The 20905-nt window shown below is 34.6% G+C and overlaps 1 protein-coding gene across 3 annotated transcripts in view; it reads left to right on the top strand.

Annotated features, from left to right (window-relative positions):
* Positions 1–20905, top strand: part of PKN2 (protein kinase N2) — a 132051-nt gene that overhangs the window by 85569 nt on the left and 25577 nt on the right. For all 3 annotated transcript variants that reach the window (XM_030866140.3, XM_060303182.2, XM_030866137.3), the window contains 2 exons: positions 5467–5652; positions 6623–6732. In XM_030866140.3, the coding sequence (XP_030722000.1) occupies positions 5467–5652; positions 6623–6732 (296 nt within the window). The remainder of the gene's footprint in view (positions 1–5466; positions 5653–6622; positions 6733–20905) is intronic.

Raw genomic sequence — 20905 nt, 5'->3', positions numbered from 1 at the left:
TTATCTACCAAACAAATAGAGTTACAGACGTAGAAAACAAACTTATGGTTACTGGGGGAAAGGGGGAGTAGGGATAAATTGGCAGATTGGGACTGACATATACACACTACTATATATAAAATAGATAACTAATAAGGACTTACTGTATAGCACAGGGAACTCTACTCAGTACTCTATAATGGCCTATATGGGAAAAGAATCCAAAAAGAGTGGATATATGTATATGTATAGCTGATTCATTTTGTTGTACACCTGAAATTAACACAACATTTTAAATCAACTGTACTCCAATTAAAAAAATAAGTAAATAAAATAAAGCATTTATGTTTCCAGCCACATCTTCTATAACTCCTACCATGAATCTTCTATTACAATTAATCTGGTTAGTGCAGAGTGCCTATTTAATGTCTTTGACTTATTATCCATTTCTTACTATTTTTTTTTAAAATCAAAACTGGGATATAGACCTATGAAGACCTTGTCGTCTACCTACATGTAATCTTAACCCCTATCACAAGATACTTTATACACTCAGTAGATATTTGGTAAATGTCATTTGATAATAAGGCAGGGACTGTACATCCAAGTTTCACCATCTTATGGCTCAGGGCTGAACATGTTTTTAATATTCAAGAATTTCAGAATGATCTATTGGTTAAAATATCGTTGTTACTTTAGAAAAGTAATAAAGCCGCATTTTTGAAAATCAGCTGATATGGCTGGAAATTATTTTCCTTTTCTATTCTGGTTGGCTGCTCTTCCCAACTCTTTAACCTCTTTTTAGTTCTCTCTTTCCTTGTTCTTCATTCCCTTAATGAACTTTACTCATAGTGATGTAAATCACCAGTCTAAAAGTAAGTATCTTATAATTCTTAAGATATTTTTTTTTAAATTCCTTTAAAAATTAAAAAAATTTTTTTTTAAAATTCCTTTATCTACCAGACCTTAAACTAAATATGGAGTTAACTAGGAAGAGAAATAGTAGTGGTATTAATAAAGGATTAGACATGATAAAGTGTTAGCATAGATAAGTAGTAGGAGTATTTACTGGCCTGAGTTTTTACTGTATGCTATTATTTGTGGTTTATCTCATTTATACTCTGGTTTCTTTCGTGGTTGTATGATTATAATACTAAAATTTGCAAATTACTTTGATATAAAGTATAATTTAATTTTTAGTCCAAATTTTGAGACATTTACTAGTTTTTATAAAAGAAGATTCCTCAGAATTAAAGAAAAGTTAATTGTACCAAGATGAAATACTGAATTAGTAAAATTGATATAAAACAGTTTTTCCAGAAAGTTAAAAGAAATAAAAAAGTATTTAGTCCTAATGGAATTTTAGCTATTGCTTATGAATACAAACATTTATTTTTTGGATTTGCTTGTTTTTAAAATTTCATATTATGGGTCATAAAAGTAAAAAATGTAATTTTAAGCCACTTCTTACATGGTTATATGCAATAGCAATTGTGTCACCTCATAAAAGAAAGAAACTTCTAGATACTTAATAAAGATCTTAAATCCCTCCAGGTTTTATTCCAAATGAAAGCAGGTGTTGAACATTGTCATCTCCTAATACATTGAAATTACTAAAATCTTTAATAAGCTATATGCTACCGGGGTTTGAAGTAGTAACCAGATGTTTACAGTTTTCCCAGGATGACTTTTACATCTGAGCATTTACAGTGGAAATGAACTAAGTTTGCTACCTTAGCAACAACAAAAAAACAAATAAAACACACAGACACAAGTTGCTTCTTTTGAACCAGAATTGAAATGATTTCCGTTATACTTAATCTGCCTTAATACTTTACAGTAAGATAAGATTTCCATAGCCTAACCAAACGTAAGATTGAAGTTTCCCCTCATGTTTAGAATCTTTATTGGGACATAATTTATACACTATAGTATATAAATTTTCACCGATTTTAAGTATAGTTTTAAATTTTTAGGAAATACATATACATGAGCCACCATTATCAATATCCAGTTTTTAGAACATGTTTTATTGCACATATTTAAAGTGTATAATTTGACAAGTTTTGTCATCTATTTAAAGTCTTGAAACTATTACCACAATCAAGATAATTATATCCATCATCCCCAAAAGTATCCTCGTGTGCCTCTATGTAATCTCTCTTTCTTGCTCTTCTCATGCTTTCCTTCCCCACACCTGTCCCCAGGCAATCACTGGCTTGTTTCTGTCACTAGATATTAGTTTTCACTTTGTAGAATTGTATATAAATTGAATCATACAGTGCATACTCTTTTTTTTGTTGGGGGTGGGAATCTGGCCATTTCACTCTGAATAATTCCTTTGATATTTGTCTATGTTGCATGTATCAGTAGTTCTTTTCTGTTTATTATTGGTAGTATTCAGTTGTGTGAATATACCATAACTAGTTTATCCATTCACCTGTGATTGATACTTGGGTTGTTTCCATTTTGTACTTTTTTCAAATATAGCTGCTAATAAGATCCCTGTATAGTTTTTGTGTAAACATAGATTTCACTTCACTGGGATAAATACTTAGGAATTGTGTGGATGGATCACATGGTAATTTGCTGATAATGGGTTCTTTATCCATTTTTATATTTGAAAAAGCTTCATTTTTGAAAGAAATTTTCAGTAGCCTTAGAATTTTAAGTTCATGGTTTGTTTCCTCAGTACTTTAAAGATATTGCTTCTCTGTCTTGCTTTCATTGTTTCTAATGAGAAATCTGCTGCTGTCCTAATCTTATATGTACATGTCATTTTTTCTGGCTGCTTTTAATACTTTCTCTTATTGTTTGTTTTGAGAAATTTGATTATGTTATGCTTTGGTGTAATTTACTTATTTTTCTTTTGCTCGGTGTTCATTGAACTTCTTGGATACTTCTTAGGTTTATAGTTTTCACTACATTAGGCAATTTTTCAGTCATTATTTTTTCAAATATATTTTCTGTTCCCTATCCTCTTTGCTTTTCATCAGGGACTTCAAGTACACATGTATTAGGCCACTAGAAGTTAAACTCACAGCTCACATATGTGCTGGGTTTTGCCCTCCAAATCTTTGCTTTCTGTCTTCTATTTTTGATCATTTCTGTTGCGCTGGCTTCAAGTTCAGTAGCCTCTACTTTTGCAATGTGTAATGTGCCACCAATCCCATCCAGTTTTGGGGTTTTTAAAAAAAATCTCAATGTTATTTTCATCTCTAGAAATTTGTTTTGTGTTTTTCTGACTTCTTCAGTGTCCCTGTTCAACTTTTTGAACAGATGGAATATATTTATAATAACTGTGTGAATGTGTGCTAATCCTAACATTTATATCAGTTTTGTATTGGTTTTCATTTTATTTTTTTAATGGGTCCCACTTTTCTGTTTCTTTGCTTCCCTGGTGTGATAGACAGAATATTAAGAATGACCCCCAGAATCCCTCCCCCATGAATATGATGGGGTATCACTTCTGTGATAATATTACATTACATGGCAAAGGAGATTTTTGCATATGTAATTTAGGTTACTAATCAGTTGACTTTGAGTTATCGTAAAGGACAGTTATATGGGTGGGCTTAATAAAATCACATGAGCCCCTTAAAAGTAGAAAATTTTCTCTGGCCAGTGGCAGAAGGGGAAGTCAGATATGAATCATAAAAAGGATTTTATGTGCCATTGCTGGCATAGAGATGGGGGGGCGGTCACATGACGAGGGATGCAGGTCCACTCTAGAACTTGAAAACAGCCCCTGGCTGTCAGCCAGCAAGGAAATAGGATCCCTATTCTTACAGCTGCAGGAAACTAGATTCTGCCAATACCCTGAATGAGCTTAGAAGCAGGTTCTTCTTTAGAACTTCCAGATAAGAGCCTAGCCTGGCAGACACAATGATTTCAGCCTTATGAGATCTTTGACAGAGAATGCAGACCAGCCCACTCAAACTCTGGCCTACAAAACTGTTAGATAATAAATGGGTGTTGTTTTAAGCCACTACATTTGTGATAGTTGGTAATGCAGCAATAGAAAACAAATATACCTGATAATCTCTGATTAAATGCCAGACATTTGGAATTTTAGCTTGTTAGGTGCTGGGTATTTTTGTATTCCTACAAATATTACAAATATTACAAATATTTTTGAGCTTTGTTCTGGGTCATAGTTAGGTTACTTGGAAACAGTTTGATCTTTTGGGTAATGCTTTTAAGATTTGTTATGTGGGACTAGAGCATCATTTAGTCTAAGGGTAACTATTCTCTACTCCTGGGGCAAGACTGAAGACTTGGTCTGGAGAACCTTCTGCACATCTCAGGGATTCTGTCTCTGGACAGCTGTATTTTTTCCTTTACTCTGCCTGTGAAATCTCGCCACCTCAGTCAGTTCAGCCTCAATACTCTCAGTTCTGTCTCCTTAACTCAGGTAGTCCACTTGGCTCCACCTGAGTTCTCCCTCCCTGTGCTGTGTCCTAGATATTCTCAAGGTAGTAAGCAATCTTAGGACTCTTCTCTCAGGGATCACTGTTCTTCATTGCCTGATGTCCCTTTCCTTTAACACTGTTTTTTTCATATTTTTTGTCTGATTATGTTTTTTTGGTTGAGTTGAGATTAAATACAGACTTTTTTACTTTGTTGAAAGAGTCCTTTGGTTACTTTTAAATAATTAAAAAATTAAGTTTTAATTATTTAAGTTTAATAGGACAGCTTCTACCAGGAAATACTCTTTCTAAAGTGCTATACTATGGGCAGTATCTAAAATTTTAATACTGAGGCACCATTTAAAATTTTAATACACTAAGTCTAGCCCAAATGATGACAAAGCCATATCTCCAGATGCCTAAGCTCACAGTTCCTCATTTTCATTTGAACACTTTTAGTTTGTATTTGCCTAAGGAAATTATAATTACTTTATGCTTAGATAATTATAGCCCATAATTATTTGACTAACTAAACTATTAAAGTGAGAAGATAATGTTATTTTACATCTCAAATAGAACAGAACTCCATCTACTTATGCCAAAAAAAACCCCCTATAGTCCTTTCCTGTGTTAGCTATATAACTATTAAACACAACTGTTATTTACATTGTCAGATTTCCTTGTTTCTAATTTCTTTATGTTTATTTTAGTAGGCATATTATTTAGTTTTATGTTTCCCTCCCACATGTTTTATCCACATAATTCTGTAATTTTTCCATGGAATTATAGAAATGAGTATTCAGATACACAGGAAGTTTAAGTAACTAGTTTTGTTCTATGCCCGACAGCTGGTGCTGTTCTTTCTATACATTTTTTATAGTTGTTTTAATTAAGAATTTTTAATAGGTTTCTCTAAATAAAGCAGTAAAGATGATAGTTACCTCGAAGATGCTCTGGAAGAAGAGATTTTGTTATTTTAGCAGATATTTTTCCCCCCTATTTCTGAATAGGTAACAACGACATCATTTTATATGTTGAGTATTGATGTTTTCTTATTTGATATTTGTTCATGCTACAGGTACTTTGGAAGTTCGTCTAATGGGCTGTCAAGATATCCTAGAGAATGTCCCCGGACGGTCAAAAGCAGCATCGGTTGCACTACCTGGTTGGAGTCCAAGTGAAACCAGATCATCTTTCATGAGCAGAACGAGTAAAAGTAAAAGTGGAAGTAGTCGAAATCTCCTAAAAACCGATGACTTATCCAGTTCAGTAATCAGATTTTTTTATCAATCATGTAACAAATTAAAGGACCTATACAAAGGGCTGAGCAGTGGGGACAGAGAAGAGTGAGACGAGTTAGAGTTGGACAACAAACTTTAAAATTATGATTTCCATAATTTAAATTTAAAATATCAAAAGCTATAATGACAGGAAAATTTAAAAGACTACAAAATTTACCCTGCTGAAAATATGTTAGAAAACTGAATGACATATAACATTAATTCTTTTGGAATAATGAAATATTGAACATCTTTATGTCAAACTCTTTGTGTCACATCTTGATTCTTTTAATGGTATAATGACACCTCTAAACTAACGTTGAAATTTTGATAGCTAACCACTGAACTAAACATGTTTAACTAGGACTGGGTCCCAGAAGTAAACTGAAATGGGGCAGTGGGTAAAGGTGGTAAAGTAAAATGGGAGAGGTTTATGAAGTACTTTGGAGACACTGTAAAGTAATCATAAACTATGATGTAATTATACAACTGGTGGAAAAGGCATGTGACAATTCAGCCTAGTACAGTATGTCTGTGCTTTCCTGTATCTAGAGAGAGACTTTAGGAAAAATGTGAAAATAAAAATTGTTTAAGGTAACAACATTAATAAATAGCAAATGTAGAGAGAGAAAAACTGGATGACTGATATTGACATGTAAATATACACACACACCTGACAAACAATTACTGGTCACCTGTTAGTCCTTTCAGTTACATTTTAATATAAACGAAATAGCGATTACTATTTGTGTTTTTGTGAAACACAAAGGATAACTTGGGAGGGTCTAGTGGGAGTGTATATATAAAACTAGCCATTTAAGATTCAAAAGCTTCAGTAGTGAGTAAGAAAAACTTATTTTCAAAGGATCATAAGACTTTTGTTGATATTAAACAGTGGCATTTCTATTTTAAAGGTTTTAAAATATTTAAGCAAGTTTTAAATTGTAATTACAGATGATGTCTGTGCAGTTTTGAAGCTAGATAATACTGTGGTTGGCCAAACTAGCTGGAAACCCATTTCCAATCAGTCGTGGGACCAGAAGTTTACACTGGAACTAGACAGGGTAAGATGAGAAACTTTTTACTTGAATTTTCATTATATTTATAATTCATTTTTAATGTAAATTTTGTTTTAGAAGACTTTGGTAAGTTTTATTCTTAACAGCATATAAGAAGGACCTAGGTATTTTTGACATTTCTCATCTGATGAGGTATACATAAATCTACCTTATCAGATTGCTGCAGGAGTTTTCATTTGTGCAGTGATTTGAAAATGTATACTTTGTACTACCCTGAAAGATCAGCAATCAGGTGACATCTAATATTGAAATTTTTTTTATTTTAATAGTGTGCTCTCTGACAACTAAGGTGATTCTTCTGACTCACCACTTGTTGGTTATATTATCAAAGCTGGATTTGAAGTGAGCTATTGTGCTCAGACAACCATTCCTCCATGTATCTCAGTGGCTTTCATGAATAATGTGAGTGGCTAGAATGCAATCTGTAGCTGTAGAACCCAGCAGAAGTTAACTTGGTCCACAGTAGATTTAAATCCACGATGATAACTTTATTATTTAGATTCTAATCTATCCGTTGGGGTGTGGGAAGAAAATATTAAAACTTAATCATAATTTTATCTAAAAAATAAGAAAGATATTAAGCTTTTTATCATTTAGTATTCAGATTGATGGTACATATGTCATTTTAAAAATTACATATATGGGGGTGGCGGTGGGGGTGGAATGAATTGGGAGATCGGGATTGACATGTATACACTAATATGTATAAAATGGATGACTAATAAGAACCTGCTGTGTAAAAAACTAAAATAAAATAAAATTCAAATATAAAAAAATAAAATTAAAATTACATATATTAGTGAGAGCAGATTTACAGTGCTTATTGATGATGTGAGGTGGCAATTACTGCTCTGGCCTCTACTTTTAAAATACTTTTTCCAGTTTATTTTTTTCTGTCTCACAGCCAGTATCTTAATCAGGCCCTCATCATTGCTTTTCTTGGTTCACATACTGTGTCTGACACATAAATATTAAATGTACTTGAACAAAATGCTTAACTTTTTATGTATACCAGTTTCCTTATCTTTAATACTATCTACCTCACTGAAATGTGTGAGGATTAAATCCATGTAAAAATCTTAGGCTAGTGGTAGGAACTCAATTAATGTTGGCTATTTTTACTAAAGTAATTTACTAACTAATCTCCATGTGTCTGAGAACCAGACTGATCTTCAAAGAATAATACTTTCATCTAGGCATTCATTCTCTAGTTTAGGATCATTCATTTAATTCATTAAAAATTATTATGAAATTATTTGTTCATTTATTCCTTGATGCATACTGTATTCCAGGCACTTCCAGGTGATAGATTAGCAACAAACAATATAAACAAAATCTCTCCAGATTTCCTTAAGGAACTTATACCTCAGTGGCTTCTCAGTATATGTCTGATTATTTGCAGACTTTTTACCATTACGTCTGAAACTGTGTATGATTTCAGTTAAAAAGATATTGAGGACATTGAATACTAGGCTAAGGTGTTTATACTTGTTGGTAGTGGGGATGAGAGAGACATAATGGAAAAATTGATCTTGGGGTATGTATGAAGAATGAATTTGAAAGAATAGAGACTAAAGGCATATAAATTGGCAGGAGGTTACTCCAGTGCTACAACTGTAAGGTGAAGAGAACGTGAAGTAAAATGTGGCAGTAGGAATAGAAAGAAAGAGATATATATATAGGAATTGCTGTAGTGGAACTCTTAGGCTTAATAGTCAGTGATTTTCTGTTCTGTGTCAGGCACCATTCTAGATGCTGGTTATGATTGACCAAAATAGTCAAAGTCCCTATATTTATGGACCTTATATTCTAATGAGGGAAGACAAATAGTTAACGAGTTTTTTTTTTTTAAATCTTCAAGTGCAATGAAGGAAGTAAATAAAGTATTGTAAATAAGGGGGTGGGGGCTATTTTAGGTAGAGGACATAATTAGGGAAAGTCTCTTTGAGGAGGCTACGTCTGACTTGAAACCAATGGGGGGAAAGTTGCCAGACTTACAAAGATCCAGGTAGAGTGTTCCCAGCAAAGGAGAAAAAACATACAACGCCTTGGGGTAGGAGAAAACTTGATGTGTTGCAAGAATAAAAATCATGAACAGAGATCAGTGTAAAGAAGTAAAAGAGCAGAGGCAGGTGGGTGTCAGATTACTAGGGTCTTTATAGTCAATAAATTAGAAGATAGTGAAGGACTTTTAATAGGGGATTTTTCATCATCTGATTTAGATGATCAAATAGAAATAATATAAATATAGAAGCTAATAAAAGAGTTAGCAGCCCATAATGGGAAAGAGTTTATAAAGAAAGAATAAAAAGGTCTAACAATCAAATCTTAAGTAGTGTTCCAAGTATAGGAGGAGAAGGAAGGTTTGCCAAAGAGAAATAGAAAACTCTGGGTTGGATCAGATCATACCCTAGATCAGATCTTAACCTTATAAAAGCTTATCGAGTGAAGAGTTGCTGGAATGGTGAGGTGATGAAAATCCTGTTACATATGGAACTTTTGAAGGAAAATGGGATTTAAAATCTATTAAAGAAGAGATTTAACAAAGATTTGGTAACTCTTTAAAGTTAAAAGGAGGAACACGTAAAACAAGAATTAAACTAGTGATAGCAATGAGATTTCCTTTTGTGTGTGTTGACTCTGATGGCTTGGTGGTAACTTTCTGGAGCTCACTGTCAAGGTTTACTGGATGGGTCCTTGTTTATGCTGATCAAGTAGCAGTGTTTGCCAGATGCTTGGAAAAGGGGCAAGTGGTAAGCCGTAGTACAGGTTCCTTCCATCCTTGGATTGACTGTATACTTTGTGGGTGTGGAAGACAAAGCAGAAGTCAATGATGGCAGATTTCATTTCAGTACAAAGAATAGTACTATTAAAAAATGAACTGAGCTGCTGTAGTAAGTTCTCTCTCAGTAAAGTTTTTTTTTAACTTTTTATTTTATATTGGGGTATAGTTGATTAACAAAGTTGTGTTAGTTTCAAGTGTACAACAAAGTGATTCAGTTATACATATACATGTATGTATTCTTTTTCAAATTCTTTTCCCAATTAGGTTGTTACAGAATATTGAGCAGATCTCCCTGTGCTATACAGTAGGTCCTTGATGGTTATCCATTTTAAATATAGCAGTGTGTACATGTCAATCCCAAACTCCCTAACTATTCCTCCCTCCCACCCTGCCCCCCGGTAACCACAAATTAGTTCTCTAAGTCTGTGAGTCTGTTTCTGTTTTACATAAGTTCATTTGTATCTTTTTTTTTATAGATTCCACATATAAGCAATGTCATACAATATTTCTCTTTCTCTGTCTGACTTACTTCACTCAGTATGACAGTCTCTAGGTCCATCCATGTTGCTGCAAATGGCATTATTTAATTCTTTTTAATGGCTGAGTAATATTCCATTGTGTATATGTACCACATCTTCTTTATCCATTCCTCTGTTGATGGACATTTAGGCTGTTTCCATGTCTTATCTATTGTAAACAGCGCTGTAGTGAACGTTGGGGTGCATGTATCCTTTCGGACCATGTTTTTCTCCGGGTAATGCCCAGGAGTGGGATTGCAGGATCATATGGTAGCTCTATTTTTAGTTTCTTAAGGCTCTCTCAATAAAGTTGAATGAGCAACTCATATAAGAGAGATTTAAGGGAATTGTTGTATCAGAAAAAGATTACACTTCCAAGATTTTTTTCAAGTCTGATATTTTCTGTTTTTCAACTCTGATTTTTTTTCAGCTCTGATATTTGCTAGAACTAGTATTGTTACATGCTGTAAATTAGCTGTTTAATTAAATAGTTAGACCAATATAATTCAGTCAAGCCCACCAGAGAGGGAAATGCAGTTGAGGTTGTTAGTGTATATGGATATCATTATATACATGTCTTGTTATATTTGCATCTTCCTTCTAAACTGTGAATACGTGTAATATTTATGACTCTAAAATGTTTCAGTTTCCATTCATTCTTAAATTAATAGGTTTGCTATAACATTGGTCTTGAAGCCAGACAAACTGGATTCACTTACTTATTAGATATTTGATGGTAGACAAGATACATAACCTTACTACTGGGCATTTATTTCACCATCTCTAAAATGGGGATAAAATATAGTCCTTACAGGACTGTTAAGAAGAAATGCTTTGTGTTGCCTGGCACATTTAGCTACTCAGTGACTTTAGTTCTTTCTTTAGCCCTAGGCTGTGACATGTGGCTATGAATTTGAGTATAATGGAAGAGCATGTTAAGTAATGGGAAATTAACTGGTTGAATGTCATTTTCTTTCATTTCAGAGCCTATTTAAAGTAATTATAGGATTTTAATGAGTGTTATGATCAAAATGAAATTTAAGACATTTATTGTTAAAGGGAAAATGGCTGGTTAGAAGATTTCTCTTGTAGCCAGGTTATTGTGTTAGAGTTTTGTATTTAAAATAGAACTTAAAAGTAGTTAAGTGTCTTGCCATCATTTTATAATTAAGGAAACTGAGAACCATAGTGATTACATATTGATAAATTTCAGAGCTGGTACTAGACCTCGAGTGTCCTTCAAACTGCTCTTTCCTCTGTGGTGATTTGTATGAGATAGAAAGTTAATGGCAAAAAGGAGGAAACAGCAGAAGACGATGAAAGCCTGGTAAAGAGAAAATAATTTAATATTACCCAAGCTACAAGCTTAGAAAACTAGAAAGACTGATAACTGTTGATTGGTTGTTTTTACTTGCACTTTTAATTCTCACCTAAAATTGTTTTTCTTCTTCATGGCATCAGACTTTCTTCCCACTTTGGAGTAACCCTCCCTTAAAAACGTTGAAGACACTGCATAGCTAAGTAAAGCTGTTCTCCCAGAGGCCAGTTAGACCTTCTGGGTTCCTGATATGCATGTTATGTATCCCTAATTGGATTATAAGCTCCTCTTTGGAGTCCACATTCCTTATTGTGATAAATCCTTCTGTTTACACAGTACATTTTACTTTTCATGTGCTTTTTTTAGTCTTTTACTTTATTCCTTATATTTATAGAATATTTATTTATAGAAAATGTTTATAGAAACATTTATAGAAAATATTATTTTAAACTGACATGTTCATGCTCAGTATTTTGCCTCAAATGTCAAGTTTCTTTCCTATGACATTCTGGAACTAAGTTGTCTATACTGTTTCTATCCTTTCCAAAATACAAAAATTCATAGGACTTTTTATTTATTTATTTTTTATTTTTGGTCACGCCACGTGGCTTGTGGGGTCTCAGTTCCCCAACGAGGGGCTGAACCCAGGCCATGGCAGTGAAAGCCCAGAATCCTAACCACTGGGCCACCAGGGAACACCCAGATAGGTCTTTTTTGAGTTTTGAGATACTATAGAAATTATCTAGATCTAGAATGATCTAGAAAAGTTCAGTTATGTTCCTGGGAGCTCAGGGCTCGGCAGAATTATTTCAGATGGCAACACAGACCCTTTTTTTTTCTTTTTGTTTTGAGATTCTGGGTAAGATGTCATTTGGAATTTGCCGCTTTAAAAAAAAAAAGTTTTGAAAATTGCTGGTGTAATCCAGCCCCCTCATTTCACAGATTAATAAGGATATTATTATGGCCTAGGGGTTAAATAACTAGCCTGAGCTATAATCTAGGATTCTGAAGTGTCCTGTCAGTTCTGTGTTCTTTCTGTTATCAGGTTACCCTTTTTATATTTTCTTATAAAATTTGTTCTTTCTTAATGTTTATTATAAACACAGTAGCTATGTAATTTCACATTTTTTCTGAATTCCCTCAGCCCTCCTGCTGTAAAAGTTTAATCCTCCCATGAGAGATTGAAATAAAAAGCAGGACCCTTTATATCTAACCTTTTCCCATTCACATTTCCTTTTGATTTACTTTGCTAATGTAATAGAGAACGATCTTTATGAATATTAGAAACAGGATGAACTGAAACTTAGAAAAATTTTAGCAGGAGCCAGTTCTGTTAAGAGCAGAGTACTAGAGAACGTTCACTGATCAATGGAAAAGGAAGAAGAGAACATCCAGGAAGTGAGAGCCAGTAAAAATGTAATAGGGTTAATAGATTAGAAGTAACAGTGGCATTGAAGGACCAGTGGATGTTGAGGGACTAGAAAGAGTGAGCTAGTAGAATGTTAGGAGGTGATGGTCAGAGAGAAGGATTCAAACAGCTGAGATTGTGGAAAGATTGTAGATATTGGTAGGAGTGAGAGGCTAAGGTATCCAAGAACTCAAGGGATTCTTATTATTTATTGGTTTCACATTTTCAGAAATTGCCTATACATACTACTCTTAAACCATCCACACTCCTATCCTCATTCTTCCAAATAATTAGGTTAAATCAGTAACTCAGTGTTTATATTATTATGACTATGTAAATATTGTTTACAGATGAACCATGTTCCATACCATGATTACATTCTCTTTTTAGTACCAAGACTCACTTTGGGCAAATAATTGCCCTTTTTTTAATTGTTTATTTTGTTTTGCTTTGCTTAGTTTTCTATATACCTATCCTTTATCACCAGAATCTCCAGAAGGACTCTAGAATAACTCTATGTAGGCAGTTGTATCAGCAAGCTGTCAGTCATCCTGGGACCCACTCTACTCCCCAGCAACATCCTTTCTGGAGCCTTACATCTTTCTGCTCCAATTTAAATGACTGCCATATAGCTTTTATCTTTCACCATAATCCTATTGGATCACCTGAGTCTTGAATTTCTCTTTCAGCTTTCTTGTTTTACTTCCTCATTTTGGTGGATCATATCCCACATTTACATGCTGAGAAAAGAGTGAATGAAAGTTTTAGAGATCTTGCATATCTGAAATATCTTTATTCTGCTGTCATGCTTGGAGTCTAGAATTCTAGGTTGGAGATTATTTTCATTAAGAATTTTAAGGAATTGTATTCTAGTATTGTAGTTGAGATTGCTTACGTGTCTTTGATTTCTAATCTTTGATTTTGATTTGCTTTTTCTTTTTTAAAGATTTAAAGATTTTTATCTTTTTTTCCCTGGGGTTCTGTGATTTCTTAATGGTGTACCTTAGGGCGTAGGTGGTTTTCACTCTTTGTGATACTGTGTGGCACCTTCAGTTTTGAAAGCTCATTCTTCAGATTTGAGAAATCGCATTTATTTGATAATTTCCTCTTCATTTTCAGTGTCTCTCTTGCTAATTGAACCTTTTAGATTGACCCTCTGATTTTCTTATCTTTTATCTATTGTCTGTCAGTGTGTCTTTTTGTTCTGCTTTCTGGGAAAGTTTGATACTTTTATTTGCCAAGATTTGATTGACAAACTTATATCTGATATTATATTTTTAATTTCTAAAAGTTTATTCTTTTAAATATCTTGTTTTCCTCTCACGGGGATAATATCCTCTCTTACATTTTAGAGGATATCAGTTTTACGTTTTCTTCTCCCTGAATTAATTGTCTTTATTTATCCTGAGATCCATTTCATAATCTCTGTTTATCATATTGCAGATTTGGTGAAATATATGGCCACCCTTGGCTGTCTTAAAATGAGCCATTAAGAAAATGATGGGAAGTTTTGTATGTGGGGCTTTTCCTTACCCAAGTTCTGAACTAGTTAAAATAAAGAAAGGTGTGACTAATGGAAAGTAAAATGTCATTATGAGCTGATATTTGAAAGTGTGGTTGGGTGTGCAACAATAATGGGGCTATACTCAGTCCCTTAGATCATTGTGGGCTCCAGCTCATATAAAACTTAAGGCATAGCAGAGAAAAACAAATTGTATACTTCCATTTAACAGCCCAGCTCTCAAGGAAGGAAGGAAGAAATGGACTGGATTATTCATGTCCAGTTTCTCTCCCAGTCTTTTATCAGATAACTCACTCCAGGAGATGAATAAGAGGGTTAAGGTGGAGACCTAGATATTTAGGAGAATAATGAAAATTATTCCTCATAGAAACCATGATAATGAGCAAGATGCTTTCCTCCCTATAAAAGGATAAAAATGCATGCAAACATCTAAATGGGGTGTGAAACATCTTAATATAGAACAAGCCATAGAATAGAAATACAAAGAAATTTTAATTTCTTCCATGTGTGAGCTAACATTCAGCATACTACTGTTGTTTTTGGCTGTACCACGTGGCTTGCAGGATCTTAGTTCTCTGACCAGGGATTGAACTCAGGCCATTGCAGTGAAAATGCCAAGTCCTAACAACTGGACTGCCAGGGAATTCCCACATTCGGCATATTGTTTAATCTGAGATGCTATTTTTTGTTTGTTTGTTTGTTTTAATATTTATTAGAGTATAGTTGATTTACAGTGTGTGTTAGTTTCAGGTGTACAGCAAACTGAATCAGTTATACATATACATATATCCACTCTTTATTAAATTCATTTCCCATATAGGCCATTACAGAGTACTGAGTAGAGTTCCCTGTGCTGTACTGTCCTTATTGATCATCTGTTTTATATATAGTATTGCATATATGTCAATCCCAATCTCCCAATTTATCCCACCCCCCTCCTTACCCCCTGGTAACCCCCTGGTAAACAAATAAGTTTGTTTTCTACATCTGTAACTCTATTTCTATTTTGTAGATAAGTTCATTTGTACCCTTTTTTTAGATTCCACATATAAGCAATATCATATGATATTTGTCTTTGTCTGACCTACTTCACTCAGTATGACAATCTCTAGGTCCAGTCCATGTTGCTGCAAATGGAATTATTTCATACTTTTTTATGGCTGAGTAATATTCCATTGTATATATGTACCACATCTTCTTTATCCATTCCTCCATGATGGACATTTAGGTTCCTTCCATGTCCTGGCTGTTGTAAATAGTGCTGCAGTGAGCACTGGGGTGCATGTATATTTTCGAATCATGTTTTTCTCTGGATATATGCCCAGAAGTGGGATTGTTGGATCATATGGTAGCTATATTTTTAGTTTTTTAAGGAACCTTCATACTGGTCTCCATAGTGGCTGTACCAGTTTTACATTCCCACCAACAGTGTAGGAGGGTTCCCTTTTCTCCGCACCCTCTCCAGCATTTATTGTTTGTAGATTTTTTGATGATGGCCATTCTGACCAGTGTGAGGTGGTACCTCATTGCAGTTTTGATTTGCATTTCTCTAATAATTAGTGATGTTGAGCATCTTTCCATGTGCTTTTTAGCCATCTGTATGTCTTCTTTGGAGAAGTGTCTGTTTAGGTCTTCCACCCATTTTTTGATTGGGTTGTTTCTTTTTTTGATATTGAGCTGCATGAGCCATTTGTATATTTTGGAGATTAATTCTTTGTCAGTTGCTTTGTTGGCAAATATTTTCTCACATTCTGAGGCTTGTCTTTTAGTTGTGTTTATGGTTTCCTTTGCTGTACAAACGCTTTCAAGTTTAATTAGATCCCATTTGTCTATTTTTGTTTTTATTTTCATTACTCTAGGAGGTGAGTAGAAAAAAATCTTGCTGCGATAAAAGAGTGTTCTGCCTATGTTTTCCTCTAAGAGTTTTATAGTATCTGACTTTACATTCAGAATGGTCTTTAATCCATTTTGAGTTTATTTCTGTGTATGGTGTAGGTAGTATTCTAATTTCATTCTTTGACATGTAGCTGTCCAGTTTTCCCAGCACCACTTATTGAAGAGACAGTCTTTCCTCCATTGTATATTCTTGCCTTCTTTGTCATAGATTAGGTGACCATAGGTGCGTGGGTTTATCTCTGGACTTTCTGTCCTGTTCTGTTGAGCTGTATTTCTGTTTTTGTGCCAGGACCATGCTGTCCTGATTACTGTAGCTTTGTCGTATAGTCTGAAGTCAGGGAGCCTGATTCTTCCAGCTCGGTTTTTCTTTCTCAAGATTGCTTTGGCTATTCGGGGTCTTCTGTTGCTTCCATACAAATTGTAAAGTTTTTTGTTCTAATTGTGTGCAAAATGCCATTGGTAATTTGATATGGATTGCACTGAATCTGTAGATTGCTTTGGGTAGTATAGTCATTTTCACAATGTTGATTCTTCCAATCCAGGAACATGGTATATCTCTCCATCTGTTTGTGTCATCTTTGATTTCTTTCATCAGTATCTTATAGTTTTCTGAGTACAGGTCTTTTACCTCCTTAGGTAAGTTTATTCCTAGGTATTTTATTCTTGAGTTGCTGTCTTTTAACTTATAATGGAGCTATAATAATACTTACCCTTTTTACCTCTTTTGCTGCTTCCAATTCTATTACTATCAAATGACACATCATATCCTCTGAGGCTATATGAGTTCTCTGAGCCAATGAACTATATATATAATTCTCTTTTCCCCCCATCCCTCTATCATCTCTTGACCACCAGGCACTTGCCAGTATCCTTAAGGACTTTGGTTCTTCACTCCAGCATCCCATCATCATTATGGGGGATTTTAAACATCTAACTATCTAAACAACAACCCATTTAACATATTATTTCAAACTTCTTTGAATGCATCAACCCCATATACCTTTGCTCCTTGTCATTTTAACAATGAATCGTTCTGAAATCTTAAATTTAGTATCCTAAACTGTTACCAAATCTGCATAAAGCACCTAGTTTAACCCCTTGTACATAATGGTTTTGCTGTAAATGATAGCTTATGTTATTATTGTTACTCCTCTGGCTCTTTTACTTCTTTGTTACCACACAGCTAGATGTTTGGTCAAACATTTCCATTTCCTTGATTCTTCAGGAAGGAGTTTAGGAAGGGGCCATCAGAAAATTTCGTTTTCTTCTCTGTTTACCCTAAAACTATTGTTACCCTTTACCATTTCCTTACTGATGCCCCCACAGCATCCTTCAACCTTGTCTTTATAGGTATGTAGGTTTTGGTTGGGAAATAAGATACATGATTAGAAATAGGAACTATATGTGTATACACTGAGGCAGAAAAGTTTGTAATAGGTTTGGAATAATAGTGAGTCTTTGGAACTTTCTCTAGGATGTGAATTGATATAGGGTGCAGTTATATATAACTGTTACAGCACTAAATAGTTTGTATCACAATTGTTTTCTTTTCTGCTCCCACATCTATAGGGGGCAGACTTTTCAAGCAGAGGTCATAGCTTTGTATTCTCCATTATCTCAGTCTCAGTCTTCTCTGTGTTTCTCATTTTCCCAAAAGATCCTAAGGTTTCCTTCTTTTTGTCACATTAGTTCCAGCTGAGAATCACCCTCATTGAACTCCTGAACTGAAAACAGATATTACTGTTTCCTGAGGTGGTAGTTTTCTCTTTGCCGCATAGTAGATTCTGATGGTCCCCTTCCCTGTCCCTCTCTTTGTCTCTGGAGGCTGATAGCTGCGGGTTTGAATCAGTGGGCTCTGACATGAAAGGGGAGACAATGTTAGACGATCTAAGGGCAGGAGGAGAGGGTAATCAGGGTGTTTGTTTCCTTCTCTCCTTCCCTTTTTTACAGCAGTGTTCATCTATGGCTACAGTTCCTGTTTGACAGTCCCTTTTCCAAGATCCAGTTCTCACTGAATTCTGATAACTGTTTCTTCTTGCTCATTCAGGCTAGGAGTGGTAATAGATTTCTACTGTAGCTAATCCTCAGATACTTCCATCCTTGTTGATTCCCTAACCTGAATCTTACCTTCATAAATAGCCAATTTTTAAAACTTAAACTCTTTTTGAGTGTGCAGTCTCTTTACTGCTGGGTTGATGTTTCCCAAGCCTATGTTGTCCTCAGAAGCCCATAGAAGACCAAATAATCAAAGGAAGAGACCAATTAATGTGACACCTGACATGTGCACCTTTACAAATCTCACCTTTCCTTGGCTTTTGAATTTTCCATGCTTTGAATAATTTTCTCTCTTTTAGTAGCTGCAGAAAATTTGCTTTTTGCCCTTTCTTTCCTTTTCAGCAGTGAAATCTCCCTCTCATTTTCACCTATCAGAGGTTCCCAAACTTTCTCGATTCACAACATCCTCAGTGTTCCAGTAATTTTTTTACAGTGCGTCTCTAGGCCAAAAGAAATGCCCAGTAGTTCCATTTATTAAGAAGTAGTTACTGGGAACTCCCTGACAACCAGTGGTTAGGACTCCATGCTCTCACTGCCAAGGGCCCGGGTCCGATCCCTGGTCAGGGAACTAAAATCCCACAAGCCGCATAGTGTGGCCAAAAATTAAAATTAAATTAAAAAAAGAAGTAGTTACTAACAAAAAGCTTGTGCACAGGAAAGGGCACCATCAAGAAAATGAAAAGGCAATCTACAGAATGGGAGAAGATATTTGCAAGTCATCTATCAGATAAGAAATTAATATTGCAAAATATATAAAGAACTTGCACAACTCAATAGCAAGAACAACAAAAAAATAATCTGATTTAAAATGGGCAAAGAAACTGAATAGACATTTTTCTAAAGAAGACATCCAGATGGCCAACAATTACATGAAAAGGTGCTCAACATCACTAATCATCAGGGAAATGCAATTCAAATCCACAGTGAGATATCACATGTTAGCATGGCTGTCATCAAGAAAACAAGAGATAAGTGTTGGCGAGGATGTGGAGAAAAAGGAACCCTTGTGCACTGTTGGTGGGAATAAATTGGTTCAGCCAATGTGGAAAACAGTATGGAGGTGCCTCAAAAAATTAAAAATAGAACTGCCATATGATCCAGCAATCCAACTCTTGGTATATATTCAATGGAAATGAAAACAGGATATTGAAGAGATATCTGCACTCCCATGTTCATTGCATCATTATTCACAATGGCCAATATCTGGAAACAGTCTGTGTCCATTAAAAGATGAATAAATAAAGAAAATGTGGTACATATATACAATGGAATATTATTTAACCATGAGAGGGAAGGAAAAACTGCCATTATGACAACATGGTTGGACCTGAGGACATTATCCTAAGTGAAAGAAGTCAGACAGAGAAAGACAAATATTACGTGGTATCATTTACATGTGAAATCTTAAAAAGTCAAACTCATAGAAACCAAGAGTAGAAAAATGCTTGTACAGAGAGGTTGGTAAAAAGGTACAAACTTTCAGTTATAAGATAAATAAGGTCTGAGCATCTAATGTATAGTGCAATGTATAATGGTGACTAGTTAATAATACTATATTGTGTGAATGAAATTTGCTAAGAGAACAGAACTTAAATGTTCTTACCAAATATAAATATTTTGTGTGTGTGTGTGTGTGTGTGTGTGTAAAATAGGTGATAGATGTGTTAATTAGATGGGAGGAATTCTTTATTAGTATATATATGTATACGTGTATCAAATCATCATGCCAACTACTTTAGAAAAAGTAGCTACTATTTACTTTTGGGCCTTACAGAGACTTCAGACAAACCATAGATTCCTTAGTTCTACCACAGTTTCTTCTTTGATCCTAGGTTCAGATTCATAAGACGACAAAATGAAACACAAGTTGGGACAGTTTGCCAGTATTGCCAATCTGTACTTAGCTCAGATCATACTGCTCAGCTATTTTGGCAGTGGTTTTACTCCATGTAGAATTTTGTTGCTCTTGAGGTTTGACATTACCTACAAACATGCCCTTGCTTTATGGAATGGACCTGCTTCATCTGGAAAATTGCCAGCAAATGAGCAGTCATACTTGCAGTTTAAATTCAATAAATATCAGTGGCATTTCCCTATATAGAGAGTACTTTGCTTTTCAGATACTATATCCCTGCTTTACTGAATTGCAGTAGATGTTAGGAGTTAAAGGAGGATTGGGGTTCCATGCAACAGTGTTATGAGTAGACATAAAATATCTTAATCTGCTTTGGACTGTAGCCACTCTCCCCCCTTAAATTGTAGAGAGAGTGATACAGGGAACAATGCAAAGTAACAAAAAGTGAAGAGCTTTATACCTAAAATTTCATGTAGAACTCCAGGAAAGCTAATGTAGGCCTTAAGATAACCTTCCATCCCAAATCTCAGGTGTTTCTAACATACTTCAGGTTGAAGAACGGAATAAACAGACAGAGGAAAGAGAAATGAGTTAATATGTGAGTTTTACCAGAGTGGCTAGAAAAAATATAAAGGAGGTGATTTGACCTTCTCTCATCCAGAGAAAGATATACTCTTACAATTTTAGCAGTGTGAAAAGTATAAGAACTTTTAAGAATTACTAATTTCGTCCCTAGTATCTATACCACTTGCATTTGCCTTATCCATAACAAGTTTTCCTCCCTGATACCGTGGAAGAAGA

Source organism: Globicephala melas, chromosome 1 (assembly GCF_963455315.2).
Source record: "Globicephala melas chromosome 1, mGloMel1.2, whole genome shotgun sequence".
NCBI lineage: Eukaryota > Metazoa > Chordata > Mammalia > Artiodactyla > Delphinidae > Globicephala > Globicephala melas.
Note: the sequence above shows the minus strand (reverse complement) of the source record. Positions and strands in the feature narration are given on the sequence as shown.